This window comes from Leguminivora glycinivorella, chromosome 6 (assembly GCF_023078275.1).
Source record: "Leguminivora glycinivorella isolate SPB_JAAS2020 chromosome 6, LegGlyc_1.1, whole genome shotgun sequence".
Classification (NCBI taxonomy): domain Eukaryota; kingdom Metazoa; phylum Arthropoda; class Insecta; order Lepidoptera; family Tortricidae; genus Leguminivora; species Leguminivora glycinivorella.
This window is the reverse complement of record NC_062976.1, coordinates 1,281,012-1,296,273: the sequence shown is the minus strand read 5'-3', so window position 1 is coordinate 1,296,273 and position 15,262 is coordinate 1,281,012. Positions and strand designations below refer to the sequence as shown.

General features: G+C 37.1%; 3 protein-coding genes and 1 long non-coding RNA gene across 4 annotated transcripts; 3 read left to right on the top strand and 1 right to left on the bottom strand.

Annotated features, from left to right (window-relative positions):
• The first annotated feature begins 1,360 nt into the window (after window positions 1–1,360).
• Window positions 1,361–3,201, top strand: LOC125227549. The gene is made up of 3 exons (XM_048131886.1): window positions 1,361–1,503; window positions 1,954–2,048; window positions 2,841–3,201. Exons 1-3 carry the CDS (start codon window positions 1,392–1,394, stop codon window positions 3,042–3,044), a joined length of 411 nt encoding a protein of 136 aa, XP_047987843.1. The 5' UTR covers window positions 1,361–1,391; the 3' UTR covers window positions 3,045–3,201.
• A 2,653-nt stretch (window positions 3,202–5,854) lies between these two features.
• LOC125227441 lies at window positions 5,855–7,817 on the top strand. Its single transcript, XM_048131759.1, has 3 exons — window positions 5,855–6,011; window positions 6,712–6,797; window positions 7,287–7,817. The coding sequence occupies exons 1-3, from the start codon at window positions 5,900–5,902 to the stop codon at window positions 7,506–7,508; spliced, it is 420 nt and encodes a 139-aa protein (XP_047987716.1). The 5' UTR covers window positions 5,855–5,899; the 3' UTR covers window positions 7,509–7,817.
• A 101-nt stretch (window positions 7,818–7,918) lies between these two features.
• On the bottom strand, window positions 7,919–10,204 carry LOC125227442. The gene is made up of 3 exons (XM_048131760.1): window positions 9,957–10,204; window positions 9,365–9,462; window positions 7,919–8,655 (listed from the first exon to the last, which is right to left on the bottom strand). Exons 1-3 carry the CDS (start codon window positions 10,063–10,065, stop codon window positions 8,443–8,445), a joined length of 420 nt encoding a protein of 139 aa, XP_047987717.1. The 5' UTR covers window positions 10,066–10,204; the 3' UTR covers window positions 7,919–8,442.
• Window positions 10,205–11,479: 1,275 nt separating this feature from the next.
• Window positions 11,480–12,686, top strand: LOC125226800. Its single transcript, XR_007177126.1, has 2 exons — window positions 11,480–11,519; window positions 12,406–12,686. It is a non-coding gene; the product is annotated as an uncharacterized LOC125226800 (long non-coding RNA).
• Window positions 12,687–15,262: the final 2,576 nt, after the last annotated feature.

Below are 15,262 nucleotides of genomic sequence, written 5' to 3'. Positions count from 1 at the left end.
TATGGTAAAATCATGTTATAAAATTGTTTGAATTCAATATTTTTAGTCGGATATAATTCGATATGAAATTATTTTTACGTTCGCATCACATGATTTGTTAAGACAATTTAAGCACAGGGAGAAAATTGTCCTGTCTGGGACATGCCTTTACAAGAAATTATATTTAAAAAATTAACTAATGACACGTTCGGATTTCAAATATTCTTTGCACTCTTGTGGATAAAATGCAATTTTGCTATCTGTTTTTAAAGAATAAAAAAGTCCTTTCCAAGCTAGTGAGGTGAAAATAAATATAAATATTATAAGTAGGACATTAAATTCTTACATAGATTGACTGAGTCCCATGATAAGCTCAAGAAAGCTTGTGTTGTGGATACTCAGACAACGGTATACATAACGTACACAAATACATACAAAACATCCGTGATTCAGGAACAAATACCTGTGCTCAACTCACAAATATTCTTACCGGTATTCGAACTAGTAGGCCAGACCTGTCGTCCGATGTTTACCTTTTTCATATGTTTTGTATGTTAATCGGGTAGGTATATAATATATGTCTATCAAAAGTCAGTTTTACAATGTTTTATTTACATAGACGCAGTAAACAATGCCCATTCGTTCTAGTTTTCACGGCCGAGATTAAATTGAAAGTAATGAAAAATGCTTTATTTAATTTTTATTTGACAAGTCAATCAACGATCCGTTTACTGCTTCCAATTACCTATGAAATAATAACACTAGTTTTAACCTCCGGATTTCCTTATTTCAATAAATAATCTTATTTACAGAAGTATTGTCCCGGAAACCACGCACATTTATTTAAAATAAACATTTACATAAGTATATTTTTTTATGAAATAGACAGCAAGCAGACGAGCCGCCTGATGGGAAGCAGTCATCGCCGCCTATGGACATAAGCAACATCAGGGGAGCCACTTATGCGTTGCCGACCTTTGAGAACCCTAAATACCTGCTTCTTGAAGAACCCCATATCATAGCGCAAGGGAAACACCTCAGAAGTTTGATTGGTGTTTTATGTATTAGAAATTTGAATTACGTAGGACAATAGCTTTTAAGTTTGTCCGTTTCTGGGTTTGTCAATAAATCAACAATATAATAAATTAAACAAAAAATGCCCTGTATTTTAGAAACCTTAGATCAACTAATAGTACTTCCAGATTTAATACTACCTAAGTAGGTATGTATTATTATTCTCATTTGTCCTCTCACAGTGCAACATAATTTTAAATAGTTTAATCAATAAAGAACAATGATCGGCGTAAATAATTTACCACTCACGCCTGTTATTATACCATATCGCGCTTATAAAGCGGCGTCGGCGTGGATCGCGCGCTATTCCCGCCGATCCCGCCGCCGCCGCCGCCGCCATGTCGCCGCTCGCCCGCTCGCTGCTCGCGCTCGGCGCGCTGCTCGCCGCCGCCGACGCTAATGTATGGGAGCTGGAAAGCCTCCGACCAAATTGCGCTGGTTTTAGAATATGTAAGACATTTTTAGTAAATTAGTCTGTTGATTAATTAAGTAAGCTTAGCTTGTAAGGCCATACGGTACGTTTGTATGTTATTAAAAATAGATTCAAGACTTATATAAATTCAGTCTGTTACAAAATAAAATCATTACAACAATGTGAATTTAGCTTTTCATATCAATTAAGAGTTCGTACATTTTTTATAAGAATCTGAACTAATTGAGTAGAAAACTGGGTAAAAAACTTTTTAATTTTAAATATGTAAGTTATCAAATGTTTTGCCTGTGATAATAATGTCTTCTTCTATTAAAAGCCCATTTCTTGTTCACAGGGAAAACTTCAGCATTACCAAACGTTTTTAATCCAATTTTACAGTACTGAATCACAGTTTATCAAATAGAGCTGAGATTAAATTGCAATTAAAAGAATTGACCTTAAATTTTGCTTTTCTTTATCTCTGTCAGCTGCTCGCCGGTATGACGGAAAGCCCATGGAAGACATAATTTACGAACTCAGGGCCTTAAAGACTGGCAGCGGAGGATTCCACGACATACCCAATGTGAGTAGATACTTTTTATAAATTTGTGATTATTTTATAAAATACATGCTCTCAATAATATGTATTACATCTTATTTCATATCAATATTGCGATACAGCGTAGAAATGTCACCAGCAGTCTTGGTATAACGGCCTATTTTATTAACCCCCGACGCAAAGACGAAGGGGTGTTATAAGTTTGACGTGTCTGTCTGTGTGTATGTATGTCTGTCTGTCTGTCTGTCTGTCTGTCTGTTTGTCTGTCTGTCTGTCTGTGTGTGTGTCTGTCTGTGGCATCGTAGCTCTCGGATGAACCGATTTTGATTTATTTTTTTTTTGTCTGAAAGCTGAGTTAGTCGGGAGTGTTCTTAGCCATGTTTCATGAAAATCGGTCCACTAGGTCGCGGTCGGGGTTTTTTTTCAAAATTTTAATTTTGTGGTTAGGTTATTTATGTATAAGCTAAGCATGAAGTTTTATACTTAGGGCCGGTTGCACCAAACCGTCTCTCTCCGTTAAAGCGTTCGTTAAACTTTATTGTATGGGAAGTTCCATAGACGTCTGCTGCGTCACGATGATGTGTCTGTCAAATGTAGTTGATGCAACTGGCCCTAAGTCTTGTTTTTGTATGTGGGAATTTGTTCATGTCAAATAAATGATTTTAATGTGAAAGAGTTACCAATTTCCTTTTCGCATAGTTTCGATCTTCCAAGAAATTAACTACCTTGCACCTTAGTTCGGGCAAAAAGAACCATCTGTACTGAAAAAGTACTTTTATCTGAACGTAATTTAATTCAATAACGCATTTTTTTCAGTACTGCGCAAAATACGGCGTAGACATCGAGTACCAGAGTGTGGTAGTATGCAACGAGTACGAAGGCCGGACGTCAGCGCCCAGGAAGCCACCGAAAGTCCGCCCGTTGAGCGAAGACACCATGTCACCGGTGTATGCGTCGTGTAAAGGAGTACGTGAATGTGGACCACTCATCTTCCGTGTTACACAGAGATGCCTACCCTAACGGAATATATAGTTAATCGATGTATAGGAATTAAAATATTTTTTTTAGAGAACCTTAAGTGCAATCGAAGAATGTAACGATTTTTATTCATGCTGATATATTCAAAGCGTGTGAGGTTTACAATAAAGTGTGTGTTTTATTTCTTCATAACTAGGTACCTATGACTTATTTTTATTTAAATTATAAACCATGTATTCCTTCTAACTGAATGGCTATCCCCTTAGATTAGTTTTACCAAATGGTTAGTCAAAGCAGACTTGTGAACAGTCGGGAAATCGCAAGCCAAAACTGTCAACAATAAGTAAGTAAAAGCTTAAGAGCTCTAAATTGACAAAAGATTTTTAAAATAGTTTAGTTTACGGATGAAAAGTAGAAAAAGTATACACAAAACACTTCAAAATAACCTATACTCCATCATACTTTGGTTAACTTCAAGATTCTATTAAAATTAATTCAAAAATTAGGCCGCTTAGTTTGTATCACTGTCAGTGCGCCAGACAATAATATTGCGTACTGCCATTTATTATATAGTTTGAATGAATATTCATTTAATATTTAATCTAAATACACGTAGTCATTGAATACGCCACGAGTGCTTCAGCGGAAGACAGACAGACAGACAGGAAGACAACAGCCGCTTCGGCCCTGGCGCGCTGCGAGATTCATTGTTTGTCTCATCTCGGCGCGTCATTGTTTTGCATAAAATCCGTACTCATTTAAATCCTCGCTGTATAGTCTATTATTTATATTATTATAGATCTGCATAACTGCAATTCTACGATGATAAAAGTTACTTTTCGGCCAAGAAAAATCAGTTTCAGCTTGGGTATTACACGTAGTATTTTTAAACCAATTCTTGTGTGAAAGCTTTATGATCCAAGTTAAATAATTACATATACTCGTATTATTCATAAAGATTCAGTTTAAGTAAATTAGTGGAAACGGTGAAGTGTGGATTGGCTTTGCGTCATATAAAGATTTCTTAACTTAGTTGATAATTATTTATAAGTTATTATGTTGTAATGATTTTTGAGCAATACCAATATTTTTAATTCGATGAATGTCGTTTTTATGAAATAAATAAAATTTTAATACAATTGAATTGTTCTTCATACCCAATTTTTAGTTTGAAACATTGTCACATGTATTGGGTAAATCTAGTTTTCACAGCTCTGAACACTTTAAATTTGGTAGTAGAAGTTGTTTAATACTTTTAATCCTATTATCAAAGGGTATTGTATGAATTAGACAAAAAACTTTACGGAATTATAACTATTCATTTAAGGTTTCAGTTTCCCCTTTTTAGTGCTTTAGCTCAGCGCTGGCTATCAGTAAAAAGTATAAATTGTACAAAGTCGTAGATATTGAAACTACACATTCGTACCTATAGGTAAATTGGCAAACCCATGACGTCGTACCCTGTATACGTTGAAACATAACTATATTTGAGTCCTTGTTTAACTTTTAAGTAGCTAATAAAATACGGATATATAGTGTGTTTTAGTTGCCCTAATCTAACTTTCAATTTTTTGATTGTCATCAGCACTTTGGATAGGAATATGGGAATGTAGACGCTAGCCCGCGTCTTGGGCTGCATATTTAAGGGTCACAAAAAGACCCTTACCTGACTTAGTTTAAATTGGCAAACCCATGAGGCTGGAGTGGATCTAGCCACTAGTTATATATTTATTGATTTTCATGAAAAATTACTACGTTACATTAACATAACTATATTTGAGTCCTTGTTATAACTGTTATAAGTAGCTAATAAAATACGAATTATAGTATATATAGTGTGTTTTCAAGAAATTGCCCTATATGCTAATACTATTCAAATATGGGGATGATGATTGTCATCAGCACTTTGAAAAAACAAGTGAAATCTCACCACAAACTTTTTCATGTAAAATGTTGCCAAGTTGAGATGATATTTAAGATGTTAAAAAGTTATTAAATCTTATGTGGAGCCAAGTTTCTAACTCTACCAGCGTAACTTCACAAACTCTACACACTGTTGAAATATTATGTGCCTAGGCGGTTCCCTGTCGTATTGAAATGTATTCACTGTTATTTATTTGTAAACTAAAGTACTTAAATTGTAAGACGTTGCTTGACCGTTTCGTTAGTGCAGTAGTACTTGTAGTCACAAAACGGTCAAGCTACGTATTTTGACTAAGGCGTGGAGTTTATGAAGATGCCCCTATCATTACAAAGTTAAAAACTTGTATAGACATGAGATTTGATAACTTTTTGACAGGTCAGTCTCATGATCACCTTCGCGGCATTTTTACGGATAATTTATTTTTCATTAAAAAGTTACATGCTTAACCTATTTTAGTAAATAATAGGTACATTACATATTTCAGAATAATATATTACAACGAAGGATTTAAGGATTAGAATTTTTTTCCTGTTATACGAGTATATTTATTTTATATACAGTACTCGTATATATCTGAAATGCTTAGTTTTTGACTAAAAAACTAACACAGATTTTTTTTTATCATCAAGCCATTAATGTAATTTTTATATCGTTGTTGTATACAAAACATACTGTAGTTCGGGCGGTTTTCCGCAGCTCGATGTCTTGCGCTTATCTTGCGTGTTGATTCAAAAGATTTTTCATATCCAATTAGATAATAATATGGGTAATAACTAATAACTCGTATAGTAATGACAAACATACAGCTAGACAGACAGATTGTTTTATATTTTTAAGCTTGTTTACTATTTCTATTTAATCAGCACAACCGATTCGTTACCCACGCTCATTAATGAGTGGGCACGCTATATAACGGAGTCGGCGTTGCTACCGCGCCATCGCCGCCGCCGCCGCCGTCCCCGCCGCCGCCGCCATGTCGCCGCTCGCCCGCTCGCTGCTCGCGCTCGCTGCGCTGTTCGCCGCCGTTGACGCCACTGCCTGGGACCCCTACGGTCACGAGCAGGGCTGTTCTGGATTCGCTATGGGTAAATATTAAAACTTTCATATACCTAATAATTAGGAGCCTTAAATTGGGATTAGCTTTATTAAAAAAGTAACCTACCTAAATATTTAATAGTTAAATATTTTGAAACTATGAGTTATTGTTGATTTATTTTTAGGTAAGGAAAATATAATGATTATTTTAACATATAATATTAATAAGTGTAGGGTTCTAGTTTTCCTTTTTAATAACTCGAACCTAAAAGAAAACAATAAAATATTCTGTAACATATATGATTTTTTTCAAAACATAGGGTTCAAAAGTTAGAGGGGGGACGCACTTTTTTTCCTTTAGAAGCGATTATTTCCGAAACTATTAATATTATCAAAAAACTATCTTAGTAAACCCTTCTTCATTTTTAAATACCTATCCAACAATATATCACACGTTGGGGTTGGAATGAAAAAAATATCAGCCCCCACTTTACATGTAGGGGGGGTACCCTAATAAAACATTTTTTTCCATTTTTTATTTTTGCACCTTGTTGGCGTGATTGATATACATATTGGTACCAAATTTCAGCTTTCTAGTGCTTACGGTTACTGAGATTATCCGCGGACGGACGGACGGACGGACGGACGGACGGACGGACGGACGGACGGACACTACGGAACCCAAAAATGAATCAATGATGATGATGAAAATGTAATCACTAGTTAGAATTGACCTTTCTCTATTTTCAGCGGTTCGTGTATCCGTCGAACCCCAACAGCGTGTAAACTTCGACGTGACGGCCCGTACTAGTGAAGCCATTCATGATATTCCCGACGTAAGTACAATCATCATTGTTTCATTTTTGTCACATCATCATCTTCAACAAACGTAAAATAACTGACTAGGAAACTATTTGGATTAGATACGGTTCAAATTGTTTAATTATTACAAATATTACAATAAGACATTTGACAAATCTGTTATTGTCTGTTTCATGGTTATTCTGGGTCAACGGAACTAGCTAAATAAATTGTGAGTGTGCACGAAAAACGTCCCACTTTATCGATTGTTATAAAGCCGCTTTGTCAGTTTATTCATATAAATATACAAGTTAATCTCGCTTTAATGATAACCAACAAAGTGGGACGTTTTACTACACACACTCACAATTGATTGAATTGATCAGTAGATTCAAGATTCCATTGTTTCTCATCAGTCTAGTTTTTTTTTATAGCCAATATTTGGTAAAAGTTAAAGATAATTTATGTTACCTGCTGTTTATCTGCCTACGATGTTTAAAATAAATAATATTCCTCCTTTTCAGAGATGTGCCAAGATCGGCGGCGTAATTCAGTACCAGAGAGTGGAAGTATGCAACGCTTTCAGAGGTCTTACGTCATCAGCCAGAAAAGCGCCTAAAGTCAACTATTTGCGAGATGATACCTTATCACCAATATACGCGTCTTGCGATGGCGATTCAGAGTGCGGTCCTCTCGTGATCCATGTCACCCAGGCATGCAACCCTGTGCCTCTTGCAAGATATTAAACATACTACCCGTACACGGACTATCTCAACTATTCTAGACGAAGCACATGAAATAATAGAGGTTCACAGCACATAAGCGCTCCCATACAATATTGGTACTTACTTATATATTTTTTTGACATCCTATTCAATTATGTAAAATCTCATTCGATTATTTTACTACTAGTAAAAATTGCATGTTTTGTGAGGACCTTTGTAATGCAGTGTCTGTGTAGTCTGTGCTCTATATGAATATTATTTTTGTACAAGCTGATATGTTTTATGAAAATAAATTATAAGTTTCAATAAATTATTACGAAGTACTGTCGACGTACCGTATCTTTACCTAAATGTCTTAGATTAACCACCCTTTAATATATAATATGAAAGTAGCAGATGACGAACAAATTTGGAATACATTTTTATTTAAATAATTAACCGAAAACGGCCAATGAGAATGAAAATCTTTCGTTTTTCGTTGATTAAAATAAAAGTGTTTAAAAAAGTAGAACAGTTTCCGTTTCTTCCAAAAAGGCTTAAATTACTGTGTAGAAAACTATTTTAAAGCTAACTGATAATTTGCTTTCTTTTGAATACTTGTTACTTCACTGAAATATGTAGATTGTAGGTGATTCTAAGCCTAAATTCTATTTCAAGTAGATTTTTGCATCTGTGGTCAAATAATCGATTGGATAAATAAATGATTACAAGATGAATATGTACATTAGGATCTCCGTAATCACGAATCAGGGAGACGTATTTGTATTAAATGAATGAGAAATTTAAATACAATTTTTATATTTCCTAACGTTATATTTACAACAATATAAAACACATAAGTAACCCAAATTACTCAAAAGTCAATATTCGCTTAAAATTTTAAGATAAAATATGTCGATGGTATTTGCCCGCGTCCATAGGCAGTGCCATCTGTGGTCGCACGACAGGAGATTCATCAGCAGCAGCTACCAGTTTTTAATTGTTCGCACAGCTGTGTAACGCGAATGACTATGGGCCCGCAATCTGGAACGCCGTCACACGTCGCATACACTGGTGACAGAACCTCATCACCCAGCGGAGCCAGTTTAGGCTTCGTCTCACCATGGTAGTCTTCATTGCACGCCTCCACTAACTGCTTGTCCACTTCTGAGCCTAGTGCTTTGCAAGTCTGCAACATATTATATTTAGCCAATTTAGTGGTGTACCTAATTTTTATTTGAAAAGTGAGGTTTCTACAAATTCGTCGATTTTAACTCCTAGCTTAAATTTGGTGGGTATAATACTCAAGGAATCAACTACAATTTGCTTGATATTTTATTATTTTTATTTCATAATAAATAACAATTCTGATAATACTATTTTATGGTAAAATAAATTATTTAAACATAAAGTAATGCTAAATTAATTGAAAATATCTATTTACACAATACACATATTTACAACTATAAAATGGAGACATTGAAGACTGTCTTAGAATCGGATGGTAGAACGGCTAAAAAGCTGATGGCATGTGGATTGGTGGACAAAAAAGGAATCAACCATCTGGGTGATCAGTGCATAGAACTATCGTGGAACTGTAATGTAACATACTATTATTATGCATATGATAAAGTCTTCATTAATATTTAGTGGGCTCGAAAATAATTTTATTTTTGTAATTATTGTCATTCAAATTCAGTCCCAAAACTTTAAGTTTTTTATTTGCCTCTGAGATAGACAATTCTTCCTTATTCAAACGATAGAGAAGCAAACAAAGAAATTTCAATCCTCTTTTTTTTCTTTGTCTCGATGGTTTTCAGAGCCATACAATACCTAGACTTTACTACGAACAGGGTCTGTTTAATAAATATTGCTGAATTCTCTAAAAAGGCGCTTACGTTTTTAACACTGTGCAGGACTTCATTCTTGTTTGCTTCAAAATGGAACTTCACCTCATCGACACCATTGTAGTAACGCCCGCCCTCCGAATTCTGCTCTGCAAATAAAATATTTGCTAAAGTTGGATTCATAATGCTATGTTTCCACATTAGTAGTACCTACTGTATGTAGCTACCTCCGCTATTTGATTGCCGGTAAACAAAATATAAAAATCTGAGTGCCCATTTTGGATCAATCCCGTAGCCTTATGTATAAAGCCTAGTAGGATAGTTTACTCACAGAAAGGAATTTAACATTAACTTTTAATATTAAATTACAATAATCTGATAAATTACAAATAATATGTATACAGAATAAGTATATTAACTTTTAATAATTGAACACTAAAGATTCCGCAGCATTCCTCTTATCTAAACAATATTCTAAATGAAACTTTTAGTCGAATTGAGAACCTCCTTCTTTTTTTGAAGTCGGTTAATTACATTACAATAACAATAAACGAACATCTATGCTCGTACTATCAGGTTTCGTTAACTTTAAGCTGATCCGTCGTAATTATAGTTATATTATGAATATACGAAAATTTCTAACCCATTACAAATTTAGCGCATGGTCCAGTTTCTTCTATAGGAGTAACGACGGCTTGGGAGCCAGTGAAGATTGCCCAAAACGAAAACAGCAAACAAGCACCCGGCAGCATGGCAGAGGCAAAAATGTTACCGTGACTTTGCCACCAGTTATATAATTCCCATATTCCACACTGTTAATTAACCTTTCGTACACTTTATTACAAATAAATAAGGTTCTTTTATAGTCAGTCAAAGTTTGCTATTTGTACATATTTACACTCACAAATTACTTGCAAGTGTGAAGAATCTTTAATATAAAATGAACAAATTTGCTCTGGTTCATACCGATAAGGAAGATTAAAGTTGTAATCAATATGCGTAGATTTTAATAAATAAATATTACAAATATACCGATATTTTTTATTATCACGCCATGCGTAAGCTTGAATTGAAGGCCCTCAGTTAGGAAACGGAGATTGACTACTCGCAACTTCACAAACAGTAAAGGTTGTACATTACTGGTTGTATCATTTGATTTTGAGTGTATTTTTCCTGCCGTATAGTAATAAAATGTTCCGTAAATCTTAGTGACACATAAATATGAAGCGATAAGGATATAACTAAGTAATTGTATAAAATAAATTCGTCACCCTAGTTATCGCGCGCTACATATAAACGGCGGCGTCAGAGGCGCGCGCGCCATCCCCGCCGCCGCCGCCGCCGCCGCCGCCGCCGCCATGTCACCGCTCGCTCGCGCTTTGCTCGCGTTCGGCGCGCTCGCTCGCCGCCGCCGATGCGACTGTCACTTACCCTAACCTTGCAGGAGGAATATGCAGGGGTTTTACAATGGGTAACGAGATCGATCTTAAAAATAAAGTTAATCATTTACGGTACTGTATCTTAGCAGAAAATGAGTGTGGCATATGAAACATTACTTTATTTTCTAATAGCTTTTGCCCACGACTTCACTCGCGTTAGACTGAGACAAAAAGTTGCCCATGTCACTCTCCATCCCTTTAAAACTATCTCCGCTTGAAAAATCACGTTAATTCGTCACTCCGTTTTGCCGTGAGAGACGGACAAATAAACAGACACACACACTTTCCCAATTATAATTTAAACTTATAGATACCTACTTACTAACTAATAACAGAGCGTGGTATTCGTGGTTTTATGGTGTGGCCATGGCCCATGATTTGGATTAATATGAAAGATTTTTTTTTACATATTTTTAATTTACGAACAGTTATAAATAGATGGATCTCTTTATATAATACCTAAACAGTAAAGATAAGTAACTTTATAAACTGAAATAGACACCATACACTAAAGAAAAAGCGATCAAGCCCACTGGTGGCGAAGCCGGGAATCGAACGCGGGTCTCTAGCTAACGCGGCTGACGTGAATCAAAAAATATTTAATAAAATAATTTGATTTGTTCCCTACATCGATAAGTAACTTTATCATATAAATATCTATAAACAGCCAATAAAGTATGTAGACAATTTGGATGGCGTTTCTTCTTTCAGAAATTCCTCCGAAGATTACGCACGGCCATAACGAACTGCTGAAAGATATTCCGAACGTAAGTATATACTTTTTTTTTTTATATGGGATAGGAGGCAAACGAGCAGACAGGTCGCCTGATGGTAAGCGATCACCGCCGCCCATGGACACCCGAAACACCAGAGGTGTTAGAGGTGCGTTGCCGGCCTTTAAGATGGGTGGGTGGGTGGATGGGATGGGATACTTGGGCATTATTGTCATAATGGGATGGGAGGATATTAACTTCGTTCAAAATGTTTGTTATCTTGTCCAGATTTGATACATTCTACAATTAATAATAAATAAATAGTAATAAATATTGAGGACACCTTACACAGATCAACTTAGCCCCAAACTAAGCAAAGCTTGTACTATGGGTGCTAAGCGACGATATACATACTTAAATAGATAAATACATACTTATATACATAGAAAACATCCATGACTCAGGAACAAATATCTGAATTACAGTAAAGTTGTGAAACTAATTGTGAGTGTGCACGGGAAAACGTCCCACTTTGTCGATTGCTATAAAGTCGCTTTGTCCGTTTATTCATATAAAGATACAAGTAAATTTCGCCTTAATGGTAACCGACAAAGAGGGACGTACGTTTTACTAATCACATTCACATTGAGGAGGCAAACTCAAAGGTTGTGACAGATGGCGCCAAACTTTTAGTCCATTGCACAGATAAAGAATTTCATACGTAAGAGCGAGAAGATGATATATTATGCTTTTTCTCTCTCTCTCACATATGAATGACAGTGACATGCCTAGGCACTTGCACAGTGACATGCCAGGCACTCATATTACACAGTAGTCGCCGCCTGGCATTTTATAAGAAAGAGATAAAACAAGTGTCAATTGTTATGCAATAGCCTCCCTCATTAACAGTTGTAAATAATTACTTGTTTTTTTTATGCAGTACTGTGCATCGCATGGTAAGGGAAACATCGCCAAGCAGACAGTGGACGTGTGCAACAGATACTCCGGTCCGATAAAGTACATATTCCCCCCTAATGAGGTGTACGCACTCGGTGACGCCGTGCTGTCACCCGTATACGCTTCATGTGGAAACGACCCTGGGTGTGGGCCTCTCTCGTGGAATATCACCCAGGTCTGCAGATTTTAAGACCTAACGGTAAAGAGTAAGAGCGCAGCTTTAGTTTAGGCTGGTTGAATGTATGAAATAAATGTTTTTTCTACTCCCGTCCTTTTATTTGCTATCACTCGCATACGCTTTATGTGGGATCGACCCTGGGTGTGAGCCTCTCTCTTAGAATATCACCCAAGCGTCGTAGCCGAATGGAATTTCTAATACGACGCGAAACGAAAAACAAAACGCCGCGAAAGGTAGTCTGGATCTGTCGCGCCAATACGCAAGAGCGATAGAGATAGATATCTACGAGCGTTTCGTTTCGTGAGCGTTTCGTGAGCGTTTGTGCATTCGGCTACGCACGCAGGTCTGCAGATTTTGAGACCTAAGGTGCTGCGCACACTGGCTATTATATATTATGTTAATTAATATAACACTGTGTGACAAGGACATCGTAATGTCAATGTCATCGAGCTGTCCCTGTCACAATTGCTATATAACATATAACATAACAGCCAGCGTGGGAGCACTATAGTAAGATGGCGATGGCCGAGCGGTTCAGGCAGTCGCCCGGTAAGCGGAGTACGCTGGTTCGATTCCAGCTCGGAACACTGGAGGCCTTGGTCACTTTTTCTTTGTATATGACATTTATTCAATGTTTATAATAGTAGTGTTACAACTTAAAAATACAAGTTAAAATATTTTCTATGAAAATAATTTAATTTGTTCTTAGAGTATTGCAACCACTGTAACAGATATCAATATCAGTTATCATCATCAGTTAATAACAGTTATCAACAGAAAATCGGACTATTTTTAATTGGAGCTGCCAGACTGAGTCGTGCCAACCTATATTTTAAATATTTCTCAAGTAATAAGTTGCTTTTATTACATGTTAATGTATGGAAATGATAATCATTATGAGACCTGGCGGTAAGCACGGTCGCGTGACAAAGCATATTACGGCAGGCCGTTCTTTTTAACTCCCGTCGCAAAAACGACGGGGTGTCATAAGTTTGACGTGTCTGTCTGTCTGTCTGTATGTATGTCTGTTTGTCTGTTGCATCGTAGCTCCCGAACGGATGAACTGATTTAGATTTAGTTTTTTTTTGAAAGCTGAATTAGTCGGGAGTGTTCTTAGCCATTCTTTCATGAAAATCGGTCAACTATGTCGCGGACGGCGGGGGTGCACAATTATCTTTTTGCCAAGAGTGGCACTGAAACTTAGTAGTTCATGTGGTCTGCCTACCCCTTTATGGTATACAGGCGTGATTATATGTATGTATAATTTTGTGGTTAGGTTATTGCACTATTTGTAAGAGAGATGGGGACGCACCGGCGCGATAAGGTTATCCCGCTGGTAACAAGCTGTTTATTGTGCAATTTTACATTTAAGCTTTTAATAATGCACAAAAGAATGATAAGTGTTGATTTAATTATAAATTTTAATCTTTTTAAGCGATTCGCTACCCATGCTTATTAACATAGGTACTGAATAACTTAGGCCACTTATTTATATTAAAGTGATGGAGAAAAATATTTTATTGACAACTAAATATATCGATATTACGTTACGGTAGACATTAACGTTCTACAAAATTATATTAAATATTATTAAAACTAATATGAATTTATTAAAACATCCAACAACACATTAAAAAAATAAAAACACTTATACTAAAACCTTATAAAATATAAAAACACCACTGCAAAAACTTATAAATTAAAAATTTGGCTTAAATCCTCGCCGACGGGTAAGGTGCTCAGAAGGCTGGCCGCATTGCCCCGCTGGATAGCAATGCTGATCCGCTGAGCGAAATATTGGCCAGCCCTCTGGTCGCCAGACGCCTCTATGAGGAGCTGTCCACGCGCACTAGGCCCCCACGGCCCCAGGGTTTCAGCCCCAAACGCCGCAAATAATAATTTGCGCCTATTTTGCGTGATGGGTTGCGGCACTATTCCTGCCAACCCAGCTCTACCAGAAAGCCTAGCAGACCCTTTATGTTGCCGACGACTTCTGGAAGACACCCCGGCGACCCGAGGTGTTGTGCCCGGTATTCTGCCACCCCTGGACATTCGAGAATGACGTGAGCGGCTGTTTCCTCTGCCTCCGTGCACGCTCTGCATAGGGGGCTGTCTGTAACACCCAGGGTGAATAAGTGTTTGTTGAAAGGGGCATGGCCAGTTGTGGCCCCCACTAAAAGTCGGAGCTGTGGCCTTTTTAGTTGCCTCACCTTTTTTGACAATCCGGGGGTGATTGTCGGGAGTGCTTCCTTTGCCTGTCTGCAGGTGCCTAGGTTAGACCAGTATTGTTGGTGTTTTACCTTGGTGTTGTAACGCAGCATGTTTCGAAGCCAAGCATAAGGTAATGGTAGTATGGGCTCCGGTCCTGCCACCTTCATTTCGGAGCCTCTACGCGCTAGGATGTCGGCTCCATCGTTACCTCGCGAGTTGCTGTGTCCTTTAATCCACTGAAGAGTTACGCTGTTGGTGGTGCATACCTCTGTCAGAGTTCTGTGACATTCGTAGATTAGCCCTGAAGTAAAGGTATAACTTTGTAGAGCTTGTAGTACTGACCTACTATCGGAGAGTATACGGATGGGGTAGTCACGTACCTCCCTTGAGACGATCGCATGTGCTGCCATTATGATGCCCATACATTCTGCCTGGAAGACTGTGTTGTGGG